Source organism: Lissotriton vulgaris, chromosome 3_1 (genome assembly GCF_964263255.1).
Source record: "Lissotriton vulgaris chromosome 3_1, aLisVul1.2, whole genome shotgun sequence".
NCBI classification, from domain to species: Eukaryota; Metazoa; Chordata; class Amphibia; order Caudata; family Salamandridae; genus Lissotriton; species Lissotriton vulgaris.
In genome coordinates, this window is record NC_141689.1 from 1,743,560,827 (window position 1) to 1,743,586,246 (window position 25,420).

At 50.1% G+C, this 25,420-nt stretch overlaps 1 protein-coding gene across 1 annotated transcript in view; it reads left to right on the forward strand.

Annotated features, from left to right (window-relative positions):
* NAA15 (N-alpha-acetyltransferase 15, NatA auxiliary subunit) overlaps positions 1 to 15,031 on the forward strand; it is a 778,287-nt gene extending 763,256 nt beyond the window's left edge. Inside the window, exon 20 of the mRNA XM_086962172.1 lies at positions 13,584 to 15,031. Coding sequence (XP_086818298.1) covers positions 13,584 to 13,784 — 201 coding nt within the window. The 3' untranslated portion in view covers positions 13,785 to 15,031. The remainder of the gene's footprint in view (positions 1 to 13,583) is intronic.
* Positions 15,032 to 25,420: the final 10,389 nt, after the last annotated feature.

Genomic DNA, 25,420 nt, shown 5'->3' on the forward strand with positions numbered 1-25,420 from the left:
TCCACCTACAAGCTTGGAGATTGAGCGGCGGCAGTTGAGGCCATTTGACTTGCCTCCCGAAGTCTGTGACATCATTCTGGCAGCCAGGCGTCCCTCCACGAAGTCGGTATACGCCTGCCGGTGGAACAAATTTGTGGCATGGTGCGCAGCAAAGGCTGTGGATCCCCTCTCTGCACCCCTTTCGGAAGTGCTGCTCTTTCTTCCTTCCCTTGCCCAGCAGGGCTATGCTCTGGGCACTCTTAAGGGGTACCTTTCTGCTCTTTCAGCCTTCTTGAGGCTACCAGATCAGCCTTCTTTATTCAAGTCCCCTATTGTGAGTAGATTTCTGAAGGGCATCACGCACATGTTTCCTCCTGTTCCCTTCGTGATGCCCCAGTGGGACTTGAATCTGGTTCTCACCTATCTGATGTGTGCTCCCTTTGAGCCACTTCATAACTGCCCTCTTCGTCTCCTTACTCTAAAGACGGCCTTCCTGGTTGCCATCACCTCTGCCAGGAGGGTGAGTGAGCTCCAGGCTCTTTCTTCTTCTCCACCTTTCCTGTCTGTTCATCCTGATAAGGTGGTGTTGCGTACACGACCTTCCTTTCTGCCCAAGGTTGTCACGGCCTTCCACATCGGGCAGTCCATCACCTTGCCCACCTTCTTTCCGCCTCCGCATCCCTCGAAAGAGGAGGAGAGGCTCCACCGTCTGGATCCAAAACGTGCGCTCTCCTACTACCTAGACCGCACTCGACAATTCCGGGTGGATGACCAACTCTTCGTTGGTTACGTGGGCGCGAAGAAGGGAAAGGCTGTACACAAGAGGACCATCTCCAGGTGGATCATCTTGTGCATCCAAGCATGCTACTCCATGGCGAGGAAGGAGCCCCCGGCTGGATTGCGGGCTCACTCCACTCGGGCCACGGCAACGACAACTGCCCTGGGCCGCGGTGTCCCCCTGCAGGACATCTGTCAGGCAGCCACGTGGGCCTCGCTGCACACGTTCGCAAGACACTACTGCCTGGACAGTCAAGTCCGGAGGGATGGCTTCTTTGGCCGTTCCGTCCTCCAGGACTTTCTGGTGTGATATTGGTTCGCAGACCCACCACCGGGGTTGGTATTGCTGGGGTATCTATTCTAAGGTAAGGAATCTATCACTAACGTGTCTCTTTCAGATGCACAAGTTACTACTTGTGTAACGATATATCTGTAAGAGACATTAGTTAGTGATAGATTCCTTACCGCCCTCCCATCCTCCCCGTTCTGCGAACCGATATTTAGGGTTAAGGTCATCCCCTTTCAGGGCCCTAGTTTCATGGCACCAGTGTTAGTTCTATCATGCGTATCTGGCGCGGAAAAGCTGTGTTATCAGAACTGACGTCAGCGCGCATGGGCGCCGTCTATATACTCCGACGTCATCCCGGCGCTCACGACGCCGACGACGGACGCGGAGCCGCAGACGACGCCTACCAGCGCGCAGGGGTATTGCTACGCAAAAATTTCCGGATCCAGACTGACGCCTGGGGATATTCTAAGGTAAGGAATCTATCACTAACTAATGTCTCTTACAGATATATCGTTACACAAGTAGTAACTTGTGCTTCAGCCTGTGGCTTCCACCTCTGAACCCCCGTTCACCTTCAATGAGGCACTTACTTATGTCCTACTTGGCATGTGGTCTAAGCCTAGCACAGGGTCTCCTGTAAATAGGACAATTGCACAACGCCAATGCCCGGCTCACGGCGACCAGAGGTACCTCATCTAACACCTTACCCCTGAAAGCTTGGTGGTGCAGGCTTCTACTTATCATGGCACATTCCCTTCTGCCCCTCCTGATAGGAAATCCGAAAGACTGGAAACACTTAGGAAGAAGCAGTTTTATTCCGCTAGCATTGCAGTTGGTGAATACTGCATGCTTATTGGGCTGTTTCCTCCCACTCTCTTTGGGAAGACGGTTGCACAAGTGCTGCCACAGGTCCTGGAGGAGGCCCAGGCCTTCCTCTCCCGGACAGTCCAGTATGAGAGAGATGCAGCAGAATTCACTGTTAGGTGTTGCCTTGACATGACTGACTCACTGGGCAGAGCGGTTTCTTCAACAGTGACCTATTTGCAGCACGCCTGGATGAGAGCGTCTCTCTTTTTGGGCAATCTCCAGGCTAATTTGATGGACATGCCCTTTGACTGATCTTGTCTCTTTGGAGAGACGGTGGATTCGGCTTTGGAGCGCTTCAAGGATTCTCTTGCTATGGCCAGATCCTTGGGCCTCTCAGTAACACCATGTGGCCAGTCTAGCTTTTGCCCCTTTGGTGGTAACAGAAGGGGATTCCAGCCGCTCCATTTGTATTCCAACCACCATCCTGCGCAAAATTCCCAAATTGGATGTGGGAGGGGTTCCTTCCGTCCTCTGAATGGAAGTCAGAAATCGCCTGCCACTGTGTCCTCGGCTGCAGCAGCCTCCAAGGACTCCTAGTCTGACTCTGCAAGACCACGCTACTCCAGTTGGTGATAGAATCCGTCATCTCCCCCACTGGAGGTTCATAACATCGGACAAGTGGGTCTTGCTGATCATTCAGGAGGGCTATTCTCTGCCTTTCCTTTCTTTTCCTCCTCCTATTCCACCACTTTAAGAATGGCTGGTGGAGGATCATTTAGCTTTATTCCAAGAGGAAGTTGCATCTCTCCTGGCCATGGGGGCTATAGTGTCCTGATTTCAGAAGGTAGGCAGTGGTTGTTATTCCTGTCACTTTCTGATTCTGAAAAACAACAAAGAGTTATAGCCCATTTTAAGTCTTCATGTCGTCTCTTCCTCAAGCGGGAGAAGTTCAAGATGCTCACATCGGCTCAGGTCTCATCTGCCCTAGACCAAGGAGACTGGTTTATAGCGTTGGACATGCAGGATGCGTAATTTCATATCCCCGTCCTGCCGGGCCACAGACGTTTTCCTGCAGTTCAAGGTAGTCCACAAACATTCTCAGTTCACCGTTCTCCCTTTTTGCCTTACCAGTGCCCCATGGCTGTTAACCAAGGTGATGGCGGTGGTTGCAGCTCATCTGCTCATCTTAGGGGTTTCAGTCTTCCTCTACCTCAGCGACTGGCTGTTGAAATAGTTTGGAGAGGTGTGGCGCCGCGCCCATGGCGACTGACGCTGAACGTTGGGGATCACGGTTCGATCCCTAGCTCCGGGGGCAGGGGTCTGCCCAGCACCAATGCGACTCTGTGCAATAGCTCGCTTAATCTTCCCAACGGCACCCAGCGTCAAGATACCCCCTCTGCGGTGATGTGTGCTCTATACAAGTACTGGATTTACATTTTACCCCAGGCTGTTAACTCCCACCTCCAAACTAGGGCAGACTTCCTGCATTCGCTGGGGTGATCTATAAATGCACCAAAGTCACACCTGACTTCTTCCCAGATGCTCCCTTTCATCTGAGCTGTTCTGGACAAAGTGCAGTTTCAGGCTTATACTCCCGAGCAGCGAGTCCAGGATATTCAGGTTATGATACTGATGTTTCAGCCTATAGCCTGTATTTTGGTGAGACTGACTCTGAGGCTGCAGGGCGTTATGGCCTCCTGCATTCCTATTGGTAAAACACGCCAGATGGCATAAGCCTTGCTTTGCAGTGGGACCTGAAGTTCCAGTGGGCGCAGCATCAGGGAAATCTCTCCAACATGTCCAAATATTGGAAGGAACGGTAAAGGACTTGCAGTGGTGGATGCCGAACTGCAAATGGGTCAGAGACGGACACCTTTTCCTTTCCCAACCAGATCACACAGTGGTGACAGATGCATCACTGCTGGGATGGGTAGGCCACCTAGGTAGAGGTGTCTCAGGTTGGAGCTTCAAGCAATCCATTTGGCATTGAAAGCATTTCTTCCATGTGTCAAGGGGAAGTCACTGCAGGTGTTCACAGACAACACCACCTTGTGGTACTGCAACAAACAGGGCGGGGTGGGGTCATTGACCCTCTGTCAAGAGGCCCTACGTCTCTGGACATGGCTGGAACAGCAGGGCATGAACAGCAGGGCATAACCTTGGTGGTTCAACACCTGGCAGGTTCTCTGATCCCCAGGGCGAATGAACTCAGCCGTCGATGTCTAGCGGATCACAAATGGCATCCTCTTTCAGCCGTGGTGAGAACCTTGGTTAGATCTGTTCACCTCCAAAGAGAACGCGTAGTGTCAGCGGTTTTAGGCTCTAGAGCTTCCATGGTGTCTATTGCTCAGTTACGCTTTTCGTCGCGAGTGGAGTTCTGTCCTGATGTACGCCTTTCCGCCCATACCACTTCTGCCCAAGGATTTTCAAGAAGATCAAGAATGACTGGGCCCAACTCATTCATGTGGCTTTAAACTGGGCAAGGAGAGTCTGGTATCCAGAGCATCTGACAAGGAACATCGATCCTCTGATCAGGCTGCCCCTCTGGAAGGATCTTCTGTCACAGCAACGGGGGAGGGTCCTTCACCTGAACCAGTCAACTCTCCGCCTCCATGCCTGGAGATGGTGCAGTGGCAGTTGATAGCTGTTGACCTTCATCCTGAAGTATGGGATGCTATTTTGGCAGCCAGGCGTTCCTCCACTACGTCTGTATACGCCTGCCGCTGGCAAAAATCTGTAAAATATTGTTCAGAATGGTGCATTGACCCTCTTTCTACCTCTTTATCTGCTACCTTCTTTTTATTCTTACCCTTGCAAAGCAGGGCTCTGCATTGAGAACGCTTAAGAGTTATCTTTCTGCTCTTTCCACTTTCTTGCGGCTGCCAGACCAACCTTCTATCTTTAAATCTCCTGTTGTACATAGATTCTTAAAAGGGCTTGTACATAGGTTTCCATCTACGCCCTTTATTATGCCTCCGTGGAACCTTAATTTGGTCCTCATATTTCTCATGTGTGCTCCTTTCAAGTCATTGCATAACTGCCCCCTCCGGCTGCTTGCCATCAAGACAGCCTTTCCAGTACCAGTAACATCTGCCCGGAGGGTGAGTTGAGTTGGAGGATTGTAATCCAAGCCTCCCTATTTCATGCTCCTTGCTGATAGTGGGGCTTCACACCTGGGCTTCATTCTTGCCGACCGTGGTAACCCCATTCCATCTGGATCAATCCGTCACGCTGCCCACCAAATAGAGCATTGTCGTTTTACCTTGACTGCACTAACGCATTCTAGGTGGACGACCAACTCTTTATGGAGTAAGTAGGAGCTAAGAAAGGTTGGGCAGTTGCAAAATGGACCATTTCTTGCTGGGTTGTTCTATGCATTAAGATCTGTTATGCCCTGGCTAAGATGCACCCCCTGAGGAATTAAGAGCCCAGTTCACTTGACCGGAGGGATTGCTGCGACCACTGCTTTGACTCTGGGTGTCCCAATCCTGGACATCTGCCAGGCAGCAATGTGTGCTTCTTTTCACGGGGCTGCCAAACACTACTGCCTGGATAGTCTGGTCCATAGGGAAAGGCATTTTGCCTGTTCGGCCCTGATGGCCTTTCTAGTATAGTCCATTTGTCCTCAGCCCACAGCCAGGATGGTATGGTTTGGGTATCTATTCAAAGGTAAGGAATCTGCAGCTAGAAGTCTCTATCAGATGAACAAGTTACTTACCTATGGTAATGCATTATCTGATTGTAAGGAATCTGCAGCTAGATAATGTCTCAGACCTACCCATGCCTCCCTGCACTGCAGACTTATTGGTTAGGGCTGTTATCTTTATCAGGGCCCTAGTTATGACACAAATCAAATGAGTCACTTCATGGCTCTGCTCTACTGGCAGGGAAAAGTGAAAAGTACTGACAACCATGCGTCTTGGTGGCACCTACATAGGTGACCGCGACTTCATAACAGATGCGAACAACGTCACGTGGGACCGAATGGAACCCCCGACTGTGCATTATAGGTACTGTTCATGCAAAAGTATCCGGATTCAGCCTGAGGCCTGAGAAATTCAAAGTTAAGGAATCTGCTGCTGGTTATAGTCTCTACCAGATAATACGTTACCGAAAATATGTAATTTGTTCTGTTGGGCTACTCTTTGTGGGCCTCTGCTCACACCAACAGAACAAATAAAATAAATGCCTTTTTTGTACCAAAGTTTCTCCGTAAGGGGTTGATGGAAGATTTTTGCAGTCTAGATTTTTTGTTGTTGTTTATTTCTAAACTGCAGACTACATCAAATGTTGCCTAGCTGATTTTGGCTGTAGAAATTTGATCTGTCCTTCATGAAAGCTTTATGGGGGAGGATATCCAAACCCAAATATAGCCTGGCTAATTTTTATACACACACGAAGCCCTTTACCTTCATGTTTGGGGATTGAAAAGAAGACCTTCATTTTCTACTTCTTACCTGATTAAGTGAGAGTGGCAGGAAGATGGAAATAACATTTGGGGTTAGTGCTACATTCATGATGTCGTACTCTTACCTAAAATCCAGACTCTCCTTAGTCTTGCTTTGTTATTGGAAAGGAAAAGCCTGAAATCACAGTATACTTGGTATTTACTCCTTCTTTTTTTATTTTTCTCCGACACACCCAAGTCTCTGGTGTTGTCTGTTATCCAAAAGCACCGCAAACCTTTCAACTTAATCCTTCTATAATGTGTGTGTGGGATCTGAATGAATTCTTCGCTTTCCTAATGGAGATTACATACAAAACACAGTATTTTTATCTATTATATCTTACTTTGCTAATGTACTACATCTGAAAGAAACACGTTAGTGTTAGATTCCTTACCTTAGAATATCCCCAGGCGTCAGACTGGATCCGGAAAGTTTTCGTCAGCAGTACCCTTGCGCGTTGGTAGGCGTCGTCTGCAGCTCCGTGTCCGTCGGCGTCGTGATCCGCCGGGATGACGTCGTCAGAGTACTTAGATATTGCCCTCGCGTGCTGGCGTCAGTTCTTCTTTTTACTGCGCCAGCAAGCGCAGATCCGGGAAGAGCAGTACTCTAGTCATTTTTTTACGAAATCTTTTGATCTCTTTTGATCACTTTTCGAGTCGATTCCGTCCCGCGGGGCTGTAAGATGCCTGGTTTTAAACCTTGCGACACCTGCCACCGACTGATGTCGGCGACCGACCCCCCACCATCGGTGCCTTTACTGCCTTGGGGCCGACCACGATGACAAGTCGTGCCCCGACTGCCGGGCCTTGACCTCGAAGGCTAGACGGGAGTGGTCCTGTAAGCTGCTCGAGCTCCGGCAGTCTGCTCCGCTTGTCGAGTCATCACCACTCTTTGGGCTCCAAGTCCTCCGGTAAGTCGAAGCATTCGAAAAAGAAGTCGAAGAGGCGTCATCGCTCTTCTGACTCCCCCCCCCCCAACGCTCACACGGCGCGGCCGGGGGTATGGGCGGCACAGCCCACGCGGCTCTGCTGGAGACGCAGGCGCCACGTCCAGCTACACACCCACCGGTCCCTGAGATGCATGCAACACCAGAGGATATACGTGACTTCCTCGTGGCCATGAGGACTCCCTTCCCTCCGTCGGCACCTGTCGAGGTGCCTTCGGGCCCCCTTTATCCGACTGGGAGCCCTTGCGGCTCAGCGACTTCGGCCCCGGCAGGTGCTTCGGCCCTGGCGCATTCGTCGACTCCGGTCCTGACGCCGCAGGGCCCCACAGGATCCAGGCCTGGTCGTCGCCAGTCGACCTCACGACTCCGCTGGTGCCGACCCCGAGGGTGTCGCTCCCAGTGCCCTCTCCGGACGACACCGGCCCCAGTTTCAGTCCGGGTGCGATGCCGGAACGGCGCCGTCTCCAACGCCGATGGTTGACCAATTCACCTACGACCCGGCTCCATTATTTTTGCCTGGTTTCCAGGAGATGGATGACGAGGAGGACTGGGAGGTGTCTGAGGACCCTCTGGCACAGTAGTGCCAGTTAAGCCAGGACTGGGCAGATGAGCTGGGGGAGGCCAGTGGTCTAGACACTTCGCCTGACACTGGATTCATCTCTCCTCCCTCTGTGGCTTCGTAGGAGGGGGGAGCTAATTATAGCATGGTATTGAACAGGGAAGCCTTGGCTCTTGAGCTCCCTGTCGCAGCTGTAAGGACTAACCTCCTCACTGTGGTGCTCAATCCGCAGGCAAGCTCATCGGAGCCTCTACTGCCGTTTAACGAAGCCCTCACCGATGTTCTGATGGGCACCTGATCCAAGCCCGCTACAGGCCTCCCTGTGGATCGGGAACGTGATCCGACGCCAACCCCCGGCTCCGGGCGACCCCTGCTTTCTGTCCTTTCACCCCACCCCCGAGCGCCTGAATTCAGGCCTCTACGTCCCAGACCGCATTCCCGACCGCACATCCGGATCGGGAATCCAAAAGGTATGATAAGTTTGGGAAGAAACTGTTCTCCTCTCTGAGTTTGGGGTTGCAGTCTGTCAACAACGCCTGCCTTTTGGGCCGTTACACCCACTGCCTGTGGGATACGGTTGCCGGGGTGCTGCCACAGTGTCCAGAGGTGGCCCGGACCTGGCTCGCCCAAGCCCTGGCAGAGGGGCGAGATGCAGCTCTATTAGATGTGGACTTGACACCATGGACTCGCTGGGCAGAGCGGTTTCCACAATGGTGGCAGTTCGTCGCCATGCGTGGTTGCGGTCTGCCAGCTTCTCGTGGGATGTCAAGGCCATGCTCATGGACATGCCCTTCGATGGCCGTCGCCTCTTTGGCGACAAAGCGGATAGTGCGCTAGAGCGTTTAAAGGACTCCAGGGCTGCGGCCAAGTCCTTGGGCCTAGGCCAGCGCCAGCAAACTTCCGCTTTTTGCCCTTTTCGTGGCCAAGGAAGGGGCGCCCCCACTCGTCCAGCCAGCCACAGGCCGCAGAACCAGTCTCAACGTGCTCGCGGACGGGGTTACCGCCGTGGCAGTACCGGGGGACAACGCCAGGGTCAGTCCACATCCGCCCCGCCAAATCTGCCTCTAAGCCTTCCTAGTCTGGCATTTCAGGCCCATTCGACACCAGTGGGGGGCAGGGTTTGCCATCCACTGGCGCTCCATCACTCGGACAGGTGGGTGCTGCAAATTGTCTGAAGGGGCTACTCCCTCCCCTTCAAGGCGACCCCTCCAGCCATGCCACCGCAGTACCACCACATGTTGGGGGATCACTTGCAACTTCTGCAGGAGGAAGTTATGGCCCTCTTAGCCAAAGGGGCCATCAAGTGCATTCCTGGGCCAGAAGTAGGACATGGTTGCTATTTCCACTACTTTCTGGTACCCAAGAAAGGCAAAGGAGGCCTACTCCCTATCTTGGACCTCCGTAGCGTCAACGGCTTCCTCCAGAAGGAGAAGTTCAAGATGCTGACTTTGGCTCATGTCCTAGCTGCCAGGACCCTGGAGACTGGATGGTAGCGTTGGACCTGCAGGACGCTTATTTCCACATCCTTCTGGACACGGCGCAGTTTCCGGTTTATCCCCCGAACAGCGGGTTCGGGATATTCAGGCTCTGATTCCGATCTTTCAGACTTTATCCTGAGTTTCGGTCAGATTGATGCTGCGGCTCCTGGGGCTGATGGCCTCCTGCATCCTTCTGGTGCATCACGCCAGGTGGCGGATACGGGCTCTGCAGTGGGACCTGAAGTTTCAGTGGGCACAGCATCAGGGCAGCCTGTCCAACCACGTCCTGATCGCGGAGGGCTCTGCGAGTCAGTTGCAGTGGTAGCTCACGAACCGCGATTGGGTCAGCAGCAGATCCCTCTCCCTACCCCAACCGGGGGAGCACATAGTAGTGACGAATGCCTCCTTCCTGGGATGGGGGGGCCACATAGGAGAGGCGGAGATCAGAGGCCTCTGGTCTCCGGCGGAGTCCCGGCTCCATATCAACCTTCTGGAGCTGCGGGCAATCCGACTTGCACTGAAGGCATTCCTTCCCTCCGTCCGGGGAAGTGTAGTGCAGGTGTTCACGGACAACACCACCACCATGTAGTACTGCAACAAACATGGGGGGGTGTGGTCGTGGACCCTTTGTCAGGATGCTCTGCGCCTCTGGACATGGCTGGAACACCAGGGCGTCACCCTGGTGGTTCAACACCTGGCAGGTTCCCTGACCGCCAAAGCGGACGAATTCAGCCGCCGGTGCATGATGGAGCAAGAATGGCGTCTGAACTTGGACGTGGCACAAGGTCTCTTTCAGCAGTGGGGAGAGCCTTGGTTAGATCTATTCGCCACAGAAGAGAACGTGCAATTTCATCAGTTCTGCGTGTTGGACTTTCCAAAGCGGCACTCGCTCGGCTACGCTTTTCGTCACAAGTGGATTTGCGGTCTGTTGTACGCATTTCCGCCTATACCACTTCTGCCCAGAGTGCTGAAGATCAGGCGAGACTGGGCTCAAGTCATGCTTGTGTCTCCGGACTGGGCACGAAGATACAGGTATCCCGAGCTACTCAGCATGTCAGTCGATCCCCCGATTCGTCTGCGTCTTCAGGAGGACCTTCTGTTGCAGCAGCAGGGGACTGTCCTCCACCCAAACCTGTCTAGTCTCCACCTACATGTGTGGAGATTGAGCGGCGGCAGTTGAGGCCATTTGACTTGCCTCCTGAAGTCTGTGATGTTGTTCTGGCAGCCAGGCGTCCCTCCACAAAAACAGTATATGCCTGCTGGTGGAGAAAATTTGTGGCATGGTGCACAGCAAAGGCTGTGGGTCCACTCTCTGCCCCCCCTTTCAGAGGTTCTCCTTTTCCTTCTTTCTCTTGCCCAGCAGGGCTCTGCTCTAGGCACGATCAAGGGCTACCTCTCGGCCATTCAGCCTTCTTAAGGCTTCCTGATCAGCCTTCTCTTTTCAAGTCCCCTGTTGTAAATAGATTCTTGATAGGCATCACACACATGTTTCTTCCTGTTCTCTTCGTGATGCCTCAGTGGGACTTGAATATTGTACTTACGTATCTGATGTGCACTCCCTTTGAGCCACTTCAGAACTGTCCTCTTCGTCTCCTGACTCTTAAAACTGCATTCCTGGTTGCCATCACCTCTGCCAGGAAGAGTGAGTGAGCTCCAGGCTCTATCTTCTAAACCTCCTTTCCTCTCTGTCCATCCGGACAAGGTTGTTTTGAGGACTCGTCCTTCTTTCCTGCCCAAGGTGGTCACAGCCTTTCATATCGGGCAGACCATCACCTTGCCCACCTTCTTTCCACATCCTTCGAAAGAGGAAGAGAGGCTCCACCGTCTGCACCCAAAACGTGCGCTCTCCTACTATCTAGATCGCACACGCCAGTTCCGGGTTGGTGACCAGCTCTTTGTTGGTTACGTGGGCGCTAAGAAGGGCGGGCGGTGCACAAGAAGGACCATCTCTCGGTAGGTCGTCTTGTGCATCAAGGTTTGCTACTCTTTGGCGAAAAAGGAGCCTCCTGTTGGGCTGCGCGCCCATTCCACCCGGGCCACGGCGGCTATTACTGCCCTGGGTCGGGGAGTCCCCTCGCAGGACATCTGTCAGGCAGCAACATGGGCCTCACTGCACACGTTTGCTAGGCACTACTGCCTGGACAGCCAAGTCCGGAGAGATGGCTTTTTCGGCCGTTTCGTTCTCCAGGACTTTCTGGTGTGATCTTGGTTCGCAGACCCACCACCAGGGTTGGTATTGCTGGGGTATCTATTCTAAGGTAAGGAATCTAACACCAACGTGTTTCTTTCAGATGCACGTTACTTACCTTCGGTAACGATATATCTGTAAGAAACATTAGTTAGTGTTAGATTCCTTACCGCTCCACCCATCCTCCCCGTTCTGCGAACCGACATCTAGGGTTAAGGACATCCCTTTCAGGGTCCTAGCTTCATGGCACCAGTGTCTGTTTCTATCATGGCTCTGCGTTCCTGGCGCGGAAAGCTATGTACAGTACTGACGTCAGCGCGCAAGGGCGGCGTCTAAGTACTCTGGCGTCATCCCGGCGATCACGACGCCGATGACTGATGCGGAGCCGCAGACGACGCCTACCAATGCGCAATGGTACTGCTGACGAAAACTGTCCGGATCCAGTCTGACTCCTGGGGATATTCTAAGGTAAGGAATCGAACACTAATGTTTCTTACAGATATATCGTTATAGGATGTAAGTAACTTGTGCATTCGTACCTATTATTTGCACTCAAGTTGGACTTTACACCTATCACTTCAGTTAGACAAGTTGTGTGTAAAATCATTGAACCCTCCTAAATCTTTTTTTTTTTTGAAGACTTGGTTGTCTTGGAACGGTAGCTTTTCTTTGTACCAAAAATCTGCTCTTTCTTGCTCCTAAAACTTTACCAGCTTTTTCCCCCCACTTAATTTCTCTGAGGAGAAATGTTTATGCAGGCGTAACCTGCAAATAGCATTCAGCTTTGCAAACGATTGCAGAACTAATGACCAGTTGTTTGGATCAAAGAAGGGTTGTGACAAGATGGAAGATATCTCTACAGGTTGCTTGCTGGATCCAGTTTTGTCAAGCGTAAACCCCCCAAAAACACCCTGCAAGGATCAGGGTGCGCTGGTCAAGAGAGAGAGTGTCTGTCAATACTCTAGAAGAATTGGCTGGTTCAGGCATCTGTCATGTAGTGAGATCAACTGGTATTGACCCAGCAGATCTATTTTGTCTGAAATTCTGGACTATGTGAGGTCCAAGATTTTAGCATGTAAGGACTGGTAGGCACCCTTTGTGTTTTTAGGTCACAAAACCTTGCAGTGGCCTACCTTTGGCTTTGTGATTAAAAGAGAATCATCTGAGTCTCGTATTGCTTTGGAGAACTTGGCTGTTCAATGTGGTTGTCTATCTTCCATTCCACCATGGCTGGGCACTGTGATCATATTTCTCTTCTTTCACAGTAAAGATCCATTTTATTAGCTGCACTTTAAAGCATTTTGATGAAGAATATCTTGGTTTTCTATTCATAATTTTACCAAGCATTACAGCAAGGTGGCCAACGAGGCTCAATTTGATTGAGCTGTTCTACAACACTTCCATTTTTTGATCAAGGTCTGATTTTCTTTTTTTTTTTTTGTGTCCTCTTTTGGTGGTGATTGATAATGAAGCCTTTATCGTAGAGACATTTGCAGCAATTAGCTTTCCATTAGAAGAATACGTTTATTACCTTTGTTCACACTTTTTTCCTGCCAGGTACTAGATCTTCCTGCAGGTTCCTCATAGGCCTCCCCTCTTCTAAGCAGGTTGATTCTTTTTTCTCTGTTTTTCTGAGTTTGGGTTTTCCATCTTTTTGTCCTAGCCTCTGTGGAGTGTGTACAATAATGTCACAATGATGGTAGTGTTAATGGAGCTGCTACACCATATAAAGCACTGATTCTGTGCCACAAGACAGTCTTGATTGACGCCTAGCATAGAAGGGTGAATTGCAGTAAGCTTTCTGGAGATTAATCTGTGGGACGGTAGCTATCATCAATACATTGGTAACAGTTGTTTTTGGTTTATTCTTTTAATCCAGTATTTAATGGTAATCTAAGCTAGACTCTGGCTATTAGAAAAATAAATGCAAGATTAATTTGAAGATTGTCAGTCTCGTTTTTCTGTTTTTTTCATCCTTTAGCAGAAATTTAAACTATTACCAATTAATTTTGACATGAAGGGTACTTGTACTTCTTCCTGTCCATATAAAATGTTTTAGAAAAAGTTTGAATTCTAATTTTCCTTTTTGTCTCTTTCTTAATCTATATTTAGACATGTACAGAAGTATTGGAAGCCTTGCGTGATGGTAGCCTTGGAGATTGTAAAGAAGTACCTGAAGCATACAGAGTGCAGTGTCACAAGCTTTACCCGTATGCCTTGTCCTTTATGCCTCCTGGATATGAAGAGGACATGAATATCACAGTTAACGGAGATAGTTCTGCAGAACCAGAGGAACTGGCCAATGAAATGTGAACAAACTAAATCTGTGGATGCAAAGACATTGGACCATATCAGATATACAATATTTTTGTCACGCACCTGCTGTATTGCTCTGTAACTTCACGGAGATTGAAAGGAGTAAAAGAATTGTTGCCTTTGAATAGTGTTTTACTTTTTTATCCTGCTGACAATATATATATATAAAATAGCTAACCTATTACAGGATATGGGTGGTTCAGGTTCTTAAAAAAATGAAGCTGCTAAAATAAAAAAAAAATCCTTAACCTATAAGTACTTATCCATGTTTTTAAACTAATTTATATGAAAGCTGGAGGATGTTTGGGCTTATGGAGCAGGTGTGTGGCAGAAATATTACTTTCAACTTGTCTTTTGAGATTACTGCTGTCTTGGGCAGCATAAAAAGGCTGTTTGGCACTGGATTCTTTCACTGAGCACAAAGTTGTTTGGCTGTAGCATCTGGCTAATATTGATACGGAGTATGGCTGACCATAGGAAGTTCTCAATGTGAATCAATGTGCAGAGAAATCATTCACAGATGCTTGACATAAAGGTTGGAGCATACACCATAGACACAAAACCAGAGTTGTTAATAACGTAGGCTGTTCAACAAACTTACTGTTGCATCCTCGAAAATTCACCGGACACGATGAGTTTGGTGTTCTTGCACAGCAGTTTTCACCGGAAGGAACCAGTTTAAAACAATCTGTTTATGAAACTTGAAATAAATCAGCACTGCTGTTCTTTGATTTGAATCTCAGTGTTGCTTCGCCAAACTTGTCAAAACTGTATTGCAAGAACGAAAAGAAATCATGCACTATGGACTCGCATCAACTAATCTGAGAGCATGTTTTTCTCTTTATTGTGAAAGCAGACAGACAAAATACTGTTTCATGGCGTGGAATTACCAAAAGCATATTTCCTGGCTACCCTTTTTTGACTGATCAAGAGACTAACAGTTAAAAAATAAAAAATAACCTCAGCAGGCCTTGTTCACATTATGCAGAAAACTGTGCTGCAGTTAAGATACCTCTGGATTTTTCCACAGTGTCACAGGTTTGTAATACTTGAAGCCCTGTTTCTAAGGATATATTTCTGGCTTAGTTGTTTCAGTCAAGACCCCATGACTTTGTAACATTAAGGGGCTCAAGATTTTTTTTTCATCAGACCCGCTTCTTATTCCTGCAGTTACAATTGTAATTTCCTTTTTGTTGTCAAACATAAGGTACCAAATATGATGCAATAAAAGGTTTTGAAAAATCTGTTTTGCTATTTACCAACAGGACGCAAACTTTTCCTGCAATATTGTCATTCATTGGCTCTAAAAAAAATCTTTGTCTGTACCGTTTGTAAACTGTTTTCCATCTGTTATTTGTAGCACAAGTATCCTGTAATGTGCCGTTCAAAAAATGTGTTCCACAGTGAATAGTCTGTCTTGGATCTTTGAACTGGTGTAGTTTTTTCTAGCCAGTACACTTGTCCACTGCAGGAACGCTGTTCTTGATACATAAACGCTACCAACAGGTGAAAGCACTTCTGATGGATAGTTCTAACTGCAGATTCCTCACCTTGTGATAGTCCCCAGGTGTGAGACTGGATCCAGAAATCTGTAGAGCAGTCCTCCTGAGCACCGGAAGGTGGGGTCTTGCACCAAATTTTTAACCCATTTACACGGAAGTCTGTTCCTTTTTTAGGTCGAGGACCGTCGCACTGCGTAGCAGTGGGCGGAGTCCGAAGATTTTATGTTTTTTAGTTAGGGGGCTTGAACCAGCTCCTCTTCTCCATTGGCTGGCTTCCTAAACGGAGGCCAGCCATTAGAGGAGAGGGGCATCACTCGGTTGAAACCCCATCTTTTTCGGTTTTGGGGGCGTGTTTTTTGCTTTCTTTCTACTTGTTATGTCATCCGTCACTTAGCAAAAAACACGCCCCCGATTTCGAAAAATTTCAGACCTTTGCGGCAGCCATTTATTTTTTTGGGTTGTTGGCAGGAACAGCCCCGCTGACACTCCAGGTAAATCACTTGATTACTTTTGTCCCTTATTTGTTACACATGTTGGCAAGTAAGCAGAAAACAAACGAACAAAAAAACACTGATGGAAAATTAAAATATGCGTGAATATATTTGGTTGCGGGATGATGTAAGCAGGCGGGCTGAGAGTAGACAGTGGGATGGAACAGAGCTAGATTTGTATCAGAGCAGAGAAAAATAAAGAACGACAATTCCACAACCATTTTAAAGGGTGACGACAATATAGTTCTTATGGCTGATTTTTGCGAGTCTTCGATGAGAACAAAGCAAACGCTGAATATCTCAAATATATGCTAAAGAGATAGCAGAAGGATTTTGCGAATTTCCTCAATGTGCCTCATGAGCTTCTGTAGACGCGGCTCACCCCCGCCCCCTGCTCTGCCTCCCCTGGCTGCCTGCCTTTTGATTCACAAGAGTTCGGCAGAGCAGGGACTCGCCAGCTCCAGGGAGCGCTCTGCACGGGCGATCCGACCCTTTCATTCGGGGACCAGCATGAAGTGAGCATGTCTCCCTCTGATGTCATCTCCAGCGCAGCTTTTTTTTTTTATCGTTCTAATTTCCCATTCTTTGAAACCTCCTTGCCGGGTGGATATATTTTTACATTTTTGTTGCTATTGTTTTGGATTTTCTTGGTAGTTTTTGAAGGGAGTCTGCTGGGTGATTGCTGCGCCTGATTACAGATCCGCCTTCTTTGCCAAAACAGAGGCCGGGGGAGTACCGGCCGCCGACCGAAGCATCCTCGTCGTCTTATCCTGCATTCTTCAGCCGCCTCCTGCACAGGAGGGATTATCACCATGGTGACGCCCACCACTGGGTCCACACTCCTGCAGCCCATCAGCAACGCTGTGCAGCTGGCCATAGACCAAGGAAAAAACCCCTCATTGTGGGGCTACGAGGCTGTGACGGGGCGGGACGTTCCTCTGCGGAACACTACAACCTACACCATGATTGGTGGTCCGAGGTCCCCTTGTCACCCATTTCTCTCCCCTCTCAACAGCGCGACTCCCCATACCTGGAGGACGATTGGCAAACTAAGGAAAGCGGACACTGTTGGGATTACGAAGAAGACAAGGGACTGGGCGCCTTTAACAGCGCCTTCCAGAGTGACGAGACTCCTCCCCTCTCCGACGTGATTGGATCAGCTAAGCCAAAAGAAGGACGAACCCGGAAGAGGACGGACGGCGTATCCCTGGAGGAAGAAGGTGTTGGCGAGCAGAGAAGGAGTGTGCGGTCGAGGATCCTTGAGGACAGCGTAGAGGAAGAGGACGAGACGAGCCCAGGCGATTACAGCAAGCCAGGAGGCCAACGTCCCCACGAGCCGCCCCGCCACGCTCCCGCGGTAGGAACATGGCTCTCAGAGGTACGGGGCAAGGTAGCGGGTTGGGTGGGACGGCGTTTGCAGCCTGCCGAGTAGAACCTGCCCGCTAGTGTAAAATACTGTACAGCTGTGTGAACTCCCTCCCCCTTCACGAGCATCAGAGCACTCAATATAGCTGTACAATATGTTATGTTATGTTATGTTATGTTATTTATTCTTTTATATAGCGCTACGGTTACTCAAAAAGAGTGTCCCGGCGCTTTGGGTAAGGAGAACTGATTCACAATAACATAACACATTAAAAAGAGCACAGAACACACAGGAAAAAAGGGACTGCTAGAGGGACTACTGAGTGAACAACCAGGTTTTAAGACCTCTCCTGAAGTCAAGCAAACTCGAAGCCCCCCTGAGTGGGAGCGGAAGCGAATTCCACATCTGTGGGGCCAGCAGGCTAAAGGAACGGCCGCCCAGGCGCGCTCTCTTAACCCGAGGGACAACCGCAAGAAGCAAAGATTCTGACCTCAGTGAACGAGCCGGATGGTAAAAGGTCAGTCTCTTTTGGAGATGCCTTGCTCCCACAGCGTGGAGAGCCTTGTAGGCAAAAGTCATAGCCTTAAAGGCGATCCGTTTACGGATGGGTAGCCAGTGCAGAGTCAGCAACAGGCCCGAGGCGCTAGCACGTCTATTTAGGCCAAAAATGGCGCTGGCAGCCGCGTTCTGCGCAACTTGAAGCCGCTGCAACAGGTACTCTGGTAGGCCCAGGTAAAGAATGTTGGCATAATCCAACCTGGAACCTATCAGAGCCTGCACAGTCAGCCTCCTGTGCTCCTCCGACAGAAGAGGCAGGAACCTCCGCAGCATCTTTAATAGGCCGAAACAGGTGCCGGTCACTCCAAGGATCTGGGCTTTCATCGTCAGCCCCTTGTCCATCTTGACCCCCAAGTTTTTAGCCATAGGGGAAGAACCGGACGGCGGGAACATATCGATGGGCCACCAGGCCTGCCAGCTAGGCTCCGTATCACACCCGAAAAAGAGTACCTCGGATTTATCGGAGTTGCACTTGAGGCTGTTCAGTTGCAACCATGTGAACACTGCCCCAAGGCAACTCCGGATACTCTCCCCGTCAAAGTCGGCCCCTCTCTCGCAAGAAAAGAGGAGCTGGGTGTCGTCGGCATACGACACGATCCGGGCACCAAATGACTCTGCCACCGCCGCCAACGGGGTCATAAAGATGTTAAAGAGGGTCGGGCTCAATATAGAGCCCTGAGGGACCCCGACTCCCAAAGGCGGCATCGTGGCGGTGTCAGGCGGTGACCAGACCGTTTGCCGGCGGCCAGCTAGAAAGGACGAAAACCAGCTGAGCACCGTCCCCCTCAGACCAATCTCATAGAGTCTTGCGAGAAGGCCATCATGGGGGACGGTGTCAAAGGCCGCCGACAAGTCCAACAACACCAACATGACTTTGCCCCCGGTATCCAACACCCCTTTGATAGTTTCAGAAACCTCAAGGAGCGCGGTCTCAGTGCTACGATTTGAACGGAAGCCAGACTGCGAATCATGTAAGATCTCATGGGTCTCCAAAAAATTGGAGAGCACCGACTGAACATGCTTCTCCAAGATCTTAACGAGAGCCGGCAACAAGGAAATCGGCCTATAGTTGGCTGGAACCTTCGGGTCAAGACCCGATTTTTTAAGCAGCGGGATGACCATTGCCTGCTTCCAGACTGGCGGAACTACTCCCTGCCTCAACGAGAGGTTCAGAAGAGGGTTTGCCAGTGGATTGATCACTTCGGCCAACTTGCCCAAAAGCTTAGCTGGGCAAGGGTCAAGTGGAGACCCTGATTTTAAATTGCCCATAAGCGCTAGGGAGGCTGAGGCTGGCAAAGATGGAAACTCAGCTAAAGTGACGCCCTGCACGGCCGGAGGGAACATACTGGCCTCAGATGTAAACGGCCTAACAGGTGCTCCCGATGGAAAAGAGTCCTGTATGAGTTTTATCTTGCTTGTGAAAAAACAAGCAATGTCCGCCGCCCAGGAATCTGAGGGCACCTCTTCCGATGTACTGGTCCGAGGAGAGATAAATTCTCTGACTATGGTAAAGATCTCCTTGCTGGAGTTTGAGGCTGCTTCAATTCTCCCCGCAAGATAGGCTTTTTTTCCAAGGCGGATGTCCCGGTGGTACGCCTTGACCACAGCCTTGTAGGCCGACCTGTCCAAGCTATCATAGTGTGCCCGCCAGGCCCTTTCGGCCACCTTACACTGCTGCCGCTTAGCCCACAGTGCAGTGGTAAACCAAGGGGCAGAAACCCGCTTTGCTGTCAGGCGGGGGGGCAACACCGGGGCCAGATCGTTAAGCCTGTTGGAAAGCCATGCTTGCAGGGACTCCAGATCTCTACACCAGAGCACTTGGTTTCCCTCACACCCGGTCCCACTGAGAGACGTGATCGAACGTCCCAGTAACCTCATTCTTTTCTGTTCTCTTCTCTCCCTGTTTACTTTGGGGTTTCTGGATCGTCGGACCACCCCGAGGCCACGACCTGACCAGTATAGTCATCCTGGAGCCCCTCGAGAACATAAAAACGGATCCTGCCGTGTTCGCTAGAGAGAGACTGACAAGCAGGAGAAGAAAAGCCTACATAAAAATAAAGCCTTCTTTGAAATCCTTGATCAAAGCCTCAGACTCCGTTACTCCCACTCCACCTGCCCTATTACAGAGGCTCAGCTGAACTCTATTGTTCTGCAAGTCTCTCAGATAGGGGGCAGGCTAGGGGCAGACAGCGAAGGGCGACCTAAGCGAAGGAGGGAGTTGGCTCTGTGGAATGTCATCAAGGAATGTGACTGGGACTTGGGTGTACATACATCAGGCGTTATGCATACCTCGTAGCATCTCTTCCCGAACACTATTAGTATGAAGGGGCATATGTTGGCCGTGCCATTCAAATCTCTGCAGATCTGTTGTCATTCACTAATAATCTATACTCTGATTCGTGCTCTATGTTGGTGTGGGGAGAAGGATGGGTATCACAGTGGTCTGTGTCACTACCCCCACACATTCAATGGATCACAAGGAGTTTAGCAAAATCTGGAAAGAGTGGGGTCTCGTTCCACAGCTTCTGCACCAGTTAAAGCCTTAAAGAGGCCATTCAGTCTCAAGAGGCCATTCTGTCCACATGCCCAACTCAACACCTGCGGGGAGTCTCGTACAAGCAGTGCAGGCCTCACACCCCAGCTCTGACGCTGATCCACTGCAGCATTCGTGTAGGCCACAGAGACCATATCCCCAGCACGTGCACTGACCCCTGATGCAGCTATGCATACTTCTAGCACACCTCTGACTCTGTATGAATCTAGCACAGGTCAGCATTGTCAGAGCACCCCAAGCTCTGACAATGAACCCCAGCACCAGTACGGGCTTCAAGTGAGGTTATACTGCAGCGCTGCTACTACCCGTCACCCCAACAGTATAGAGGATTCAGGGAGGTTAAACAACAGCTACGACACCAGCCCCTCCCCAGTACCAGTGCAGGGCTCAGAGGTTGTACTCCAGCTCGGACACGAAGCTGCTACTGCACCAGTGCAGGCCTCAGAGGTTGTACTCCAGCTCTGACATGAAGCCCCTCCAGCACCAGTGCAAGCCTCAAAGGTTGTACTCCAGCACTGACACAGAGCCCCTCCAGTACCAGTGCAGCTGTGCTTGCTTCCCTGCCCCCTGGCTGTGCTTGCTTCCCTGCCCCCTGGCTGTGCTTGCTTCCCTGCCCCCTGGCTGTGCTTGCTTCCCTGCCCCCTGGCTGCTTGCTTCCCTGGCTGTGCTTGCTTCCCTGCCCCCTGGCTGTGCTTGCTTCCCTGCCCCCTGGCTGTGCTTGCTCCCCTGCCCCCTTGCTGTTCTTGCTCCCCTGCCCCCTTGCTGTTCTTGCTCCCCTGCCCCCTTGCTGTTCTTGCTCCCCTGCCCCCTTGCTGTTCTTGCTCCCCTGCCCCCTTGCTGTTCTTGCTCCCCTGCCCCCTTGCTGTTCTTGCTCCCCTGCCCCCTTGCTGTGCTTGCTCCCCTGCCCCCTTGCTGTGCTTGCTCCCCTGCCCCCTCGCTGTGCTTGCTCCCCTGCCCCCTCGCTGTGCTTGCTTCCCTGCACCCTCGCCGTGCTTGCTCCCCTGCACCCTCGCTGTGCTTGCTCCTCTGCCCCCTGATTCCCCTGCCCCTGGCTGTGCTTGCTCCCCTGCACCCTCGCTGTGCTTGCTCCCCTGCACCCTCGCTGTGCTTGCTCTCCTGTGTGTGTATGTGGCTCTGGGTGTATGTGGCTCTGTGTGTGTATGTGGCTTTGTGTGTGTGTGGGGGGGGCTCTCTGTGGGGGGCTCTCTGTGTGTGTCTGTGGCTCTGTATGTGTGTGTGGGTGGCTTTGTGTGTGTGGCTCTGTGTGGGTGTAAATGCAATAGGTCATGCATTTGCGAGTGATTAAGCTATTGGCATTGTAAATGACAATGCCATTTATTAACAATTAAGCTATTGGCAATGTAAATGACTGCCATTTGTTTATGGTTTAAAAAAAAGTCATGAGCAATGCCAATAGCTCTACCTTTAATAATGCTGCGACCATTGCATTGTAAATGCTTGTTTTTCCAAGCCTTCAAGACCTGGATCCAGAGCTTCTCCTTGGTCCTTTTGACTAACCTAGCAAAATTCTTCAACAGTGTGCAAGGGAAAATGTCGCCCCCTCAGAACTACAGTTGTCAAGCCATGCAGGGACTTTAGCAATCAGTGGTGCCTGGGTCTGAGCAAGACTCCAGGTCCTGCGTCCAGGTGAATCTGAGGCCAACCTCTACGTTGCAAAACACATTAAGACTCCACAGTCCTCCCGATTGAGGTCAAAAGGGAGGTCCTGTTCCCGCTTCTGATCGTTGTTTCAGTTAATCTTTCGGTATATCAAAGAAAAAGCACAAAAACCAGAGGAAATGGCCCCTTACTGCCACTCTTAAACTCAAGAGTGTTAAAGGGCATCAATCTGAAGTCTCAGCCCTCCCCAACTGGTCCTGCTTCAAAACCCCATGATAACAACTTTGTTCCATACACACCTTGAGTTTCAAGGTCTTTCAGTGACATTGCAGCAAGTTGAGGCCCTCAGAGAGGCTATGCTGCATATATTTGGCAATTTATCAACTCCTTCTGGTGCGTATTCGGCCCCTCAGGATCCGCAGGGGCCTCCAGTCAGACTTTTTCAAGGAGGTACACCATCAACACTGTATCTCTTGAACTCGTTTCAGGTTCAGCACCGACCCCCGGTGCTGGATTAGTTTCTGACACCATCCCCCATGCATTGATGTTGTATTTGGACGTACATCCATTGTGCTACTAGACTCCAAGTTGAATCCACCACTACCTTGGCTGATGTTGCTCCCAGTGCGAAGAAATTGCCTATGCACAAATATGCAAAGGTTCTGAACATGGGTAGTATTATAAATCACAAAGCACTATCATTACAACAAAGACAGCAGAGAATGACATTGATTCCTTGAAACTCCTTGTTCATCAATTTCAAGGTTTATTCGTTCCACAACCAGCCGACACGTGTTTCGTCGCGATAGGAAAAAAGTATTTGCGGCTCCTCAGGGCTATCTTCAGTAGCGTAAGTCCAGTCAAGTCGCACCACCGGTGATACTCCCGACCCGGCGGGGCCCGTGACTTTCTCTAGCTGAACACGCATGTGTAGGAGCGCTCTAATGTAGACCGATGTGTGTGCACCATTAGGTATGTCTAACGAAGTGGACACCAAGGAATAGATCAATACCATAAGCGTTCACAGGCAGAATAGTTTCTCATAAGTCAAAGGCTCGTCCACAAGAGACCGGAAGACCCAACAAAGGGATTGGAGCGGATAACCCCAATGTTCGAGTATTGCCGTAGCGCCGGTTTCAAAAAACGTCCAGTCTCCCGCTCACCGTGTTCTGTGTGTCGGACCAAGTTGCTCCCAGTGCTGAGTGCTGACCAGCATACAGGCCCTTCGCAATACTTCGATACCTTACCCTTAGCACATGGTAGGGCTCAGACCTTACACAGCCTTTGTTGGCACAGACTCAGACAGTGACACCTAGGATGGTGGAGACTATTGTGTTCCCCAATTTAATGAAGAAAGCTGGTATGAAGAGCTTCAGGATGCCAGTGGGCTTAACTTTTCATTTGATTCTGTCCTTGTGTCACCACCTGTGCCTGGCCCCCCAAAAGACCTGCCACAGAGTAGTTTCTCTTTTGCTGTTGTAATGTGAAGACCAGCAGAAGTGTTGGATTTACATCCACCTAACACAGAAGTTGAAACAAATGTTCTAAAGGAAGTCTTGCAATCTTGTCAGGTTCCCACAGCGTCTTTGTCATTCATTGAGGCTCTTGCAGAGACACTCTTTCAGACACCTGAGCTTAAAGGTTCAGGGCCTCCTGTTAATAAGCAGTCTGCTAGTTGACAGTGCTGTCCTCCAGGTGACCTTCCCTACCTACAGACTTCCACCAGAAGAGTCAACCCCAAAGCCTTTCCTAATACTCTTCCTGACCTTGAACTAAGGTGAATTGAGACATTTGGCAAGCAGATTTTCTCCTCCTCAAGCCTTGCTTTGAGGTCGATGATCGCTAGCTGCTTCCTCGGCTGTTATTCCCATGCCTTTTGGACTCAGTGGCTCAAATGTTGCTGGCTGTTCCAGACGACCTATTAGCATCTCATACCCTGACTATTCAGCATGGTCGCAATCTGACAGATTGATAATTAAATTCGGCCTGGACATGACTGAATGGGATGCACCATCATTTCCAGTGTTCATGGGTCTCTTCAGCCCCAAGCCTCAATGAAGTCTTCAGTCTTACCATAGATCTTCAGACATCAGTAATGGATGACAAGTCTCACCTTTTTGTAGAAGCAGCCAAAGGTCTAAGCTTTACCAGTGTCTGAGGCAATATGTCTCACCCCCTTTTCTTTAATGCTTCCTACATATTCCTTCTCTCTCAACTCGTAGCTGGCGTGCTAGATGTGCTCCTATCTTGTTGCCTTGCTCATATGTTGTGCGTTGAAGTCGCAACAAGGTGAGCTCTGCTCTGTTATTATAGATTGCATTGTTTCCCACTCAACGCCGTCACCGGCCTATGGAGGGTGATGGTCGGGTTCTCCTTGTGTGAATGCTTAGCCTTTTTTTTACTCTGCTTCCATGGTTTGTCTCTCCTTTATTCTCGGTTTATTTTGGGTGACATTGAACCCTTTGCCTTGTCCCCTGAGAACTTCTTTGAATGCGTCCCAATGAGTAGAGGGGGAGGTGTCTTGTGGGTCTTTTATCTGAAAATAGTCTCTGATTGACTTCCTAGTCATCTCGTGGCAAGAGGTCACGTAGCAGTGAGTTGGGGAAGAGCCACCTTCGATATCCAGACGGGGAGCCTCCCATTCTAGTATAGCGGCCACTAGAGCATGATCCAAGAGCGCAGTAGGGTGGTATATTACCGCCTGCACGGCTTGGGTCACTGTGCTACTCATAAAAACATAGACCAGTCGGGAGTAACTTCTATGAGAGTGTGAGAAAAATGTATAGTCTTGGTCATTCGGATGTAGCATCTGCCATGCATCATGGAGCCCCATTTCTCCAAATTCTTTGTTTAAGCACTTTCGGGAAGCTCCCGGTGCTAGATCTATGAGCCTGTGCTATCTGCTCTTGCATCCCAAGTGAGGTTGAGGTCTTCCATAAGGATAATCTCGCCCTCTGCAAAGCCCCCCTGAATAGCAAGGAATGTCTGAAGAAATGTCACTTTATTTGTGTTGGGTGAATATACAGAAGCGAAGATGCATTTACGCCTGTGCAGTGTGCCTTTCACCAAAATTATTCTTCGCTCCTTGTCTGCCTTGCAGCCTTCAGTTTGACTGCACAGTGGAGTAGAAGAAGAGCACTACCCCATTCTTTTTAGCTGTTGTGGAGGACTTGTAAATGAGGGGATTAAAATGCGATTTGTGCAGCACTACCACATCGTGCCTCTGATCTAGCACATACTTCCACATTTTTTGTATTTTTGCTGGAGAGTTGAGCCCTCTCACATTCCACGTAAGGGTTGTGATCACCATGACCCTCAGTCAAGAATGTGTGTCGCCTCCATGAGCCGCTGATGCTTTACTCCCAGCCCACCATCCCCGTATTGATCTCTGGAAACTGCCAATCCCCTGTCCCTCCGCCCTTATCCGTTCAGTACATGTGCATTACGGTTCCTGTATCCCCACACCAAACATCGAAAACAATACAAACCCTGTAATTGGAACGTTTAGAACGTGAAAATTACTTCTTAAACTCTACTTTTCT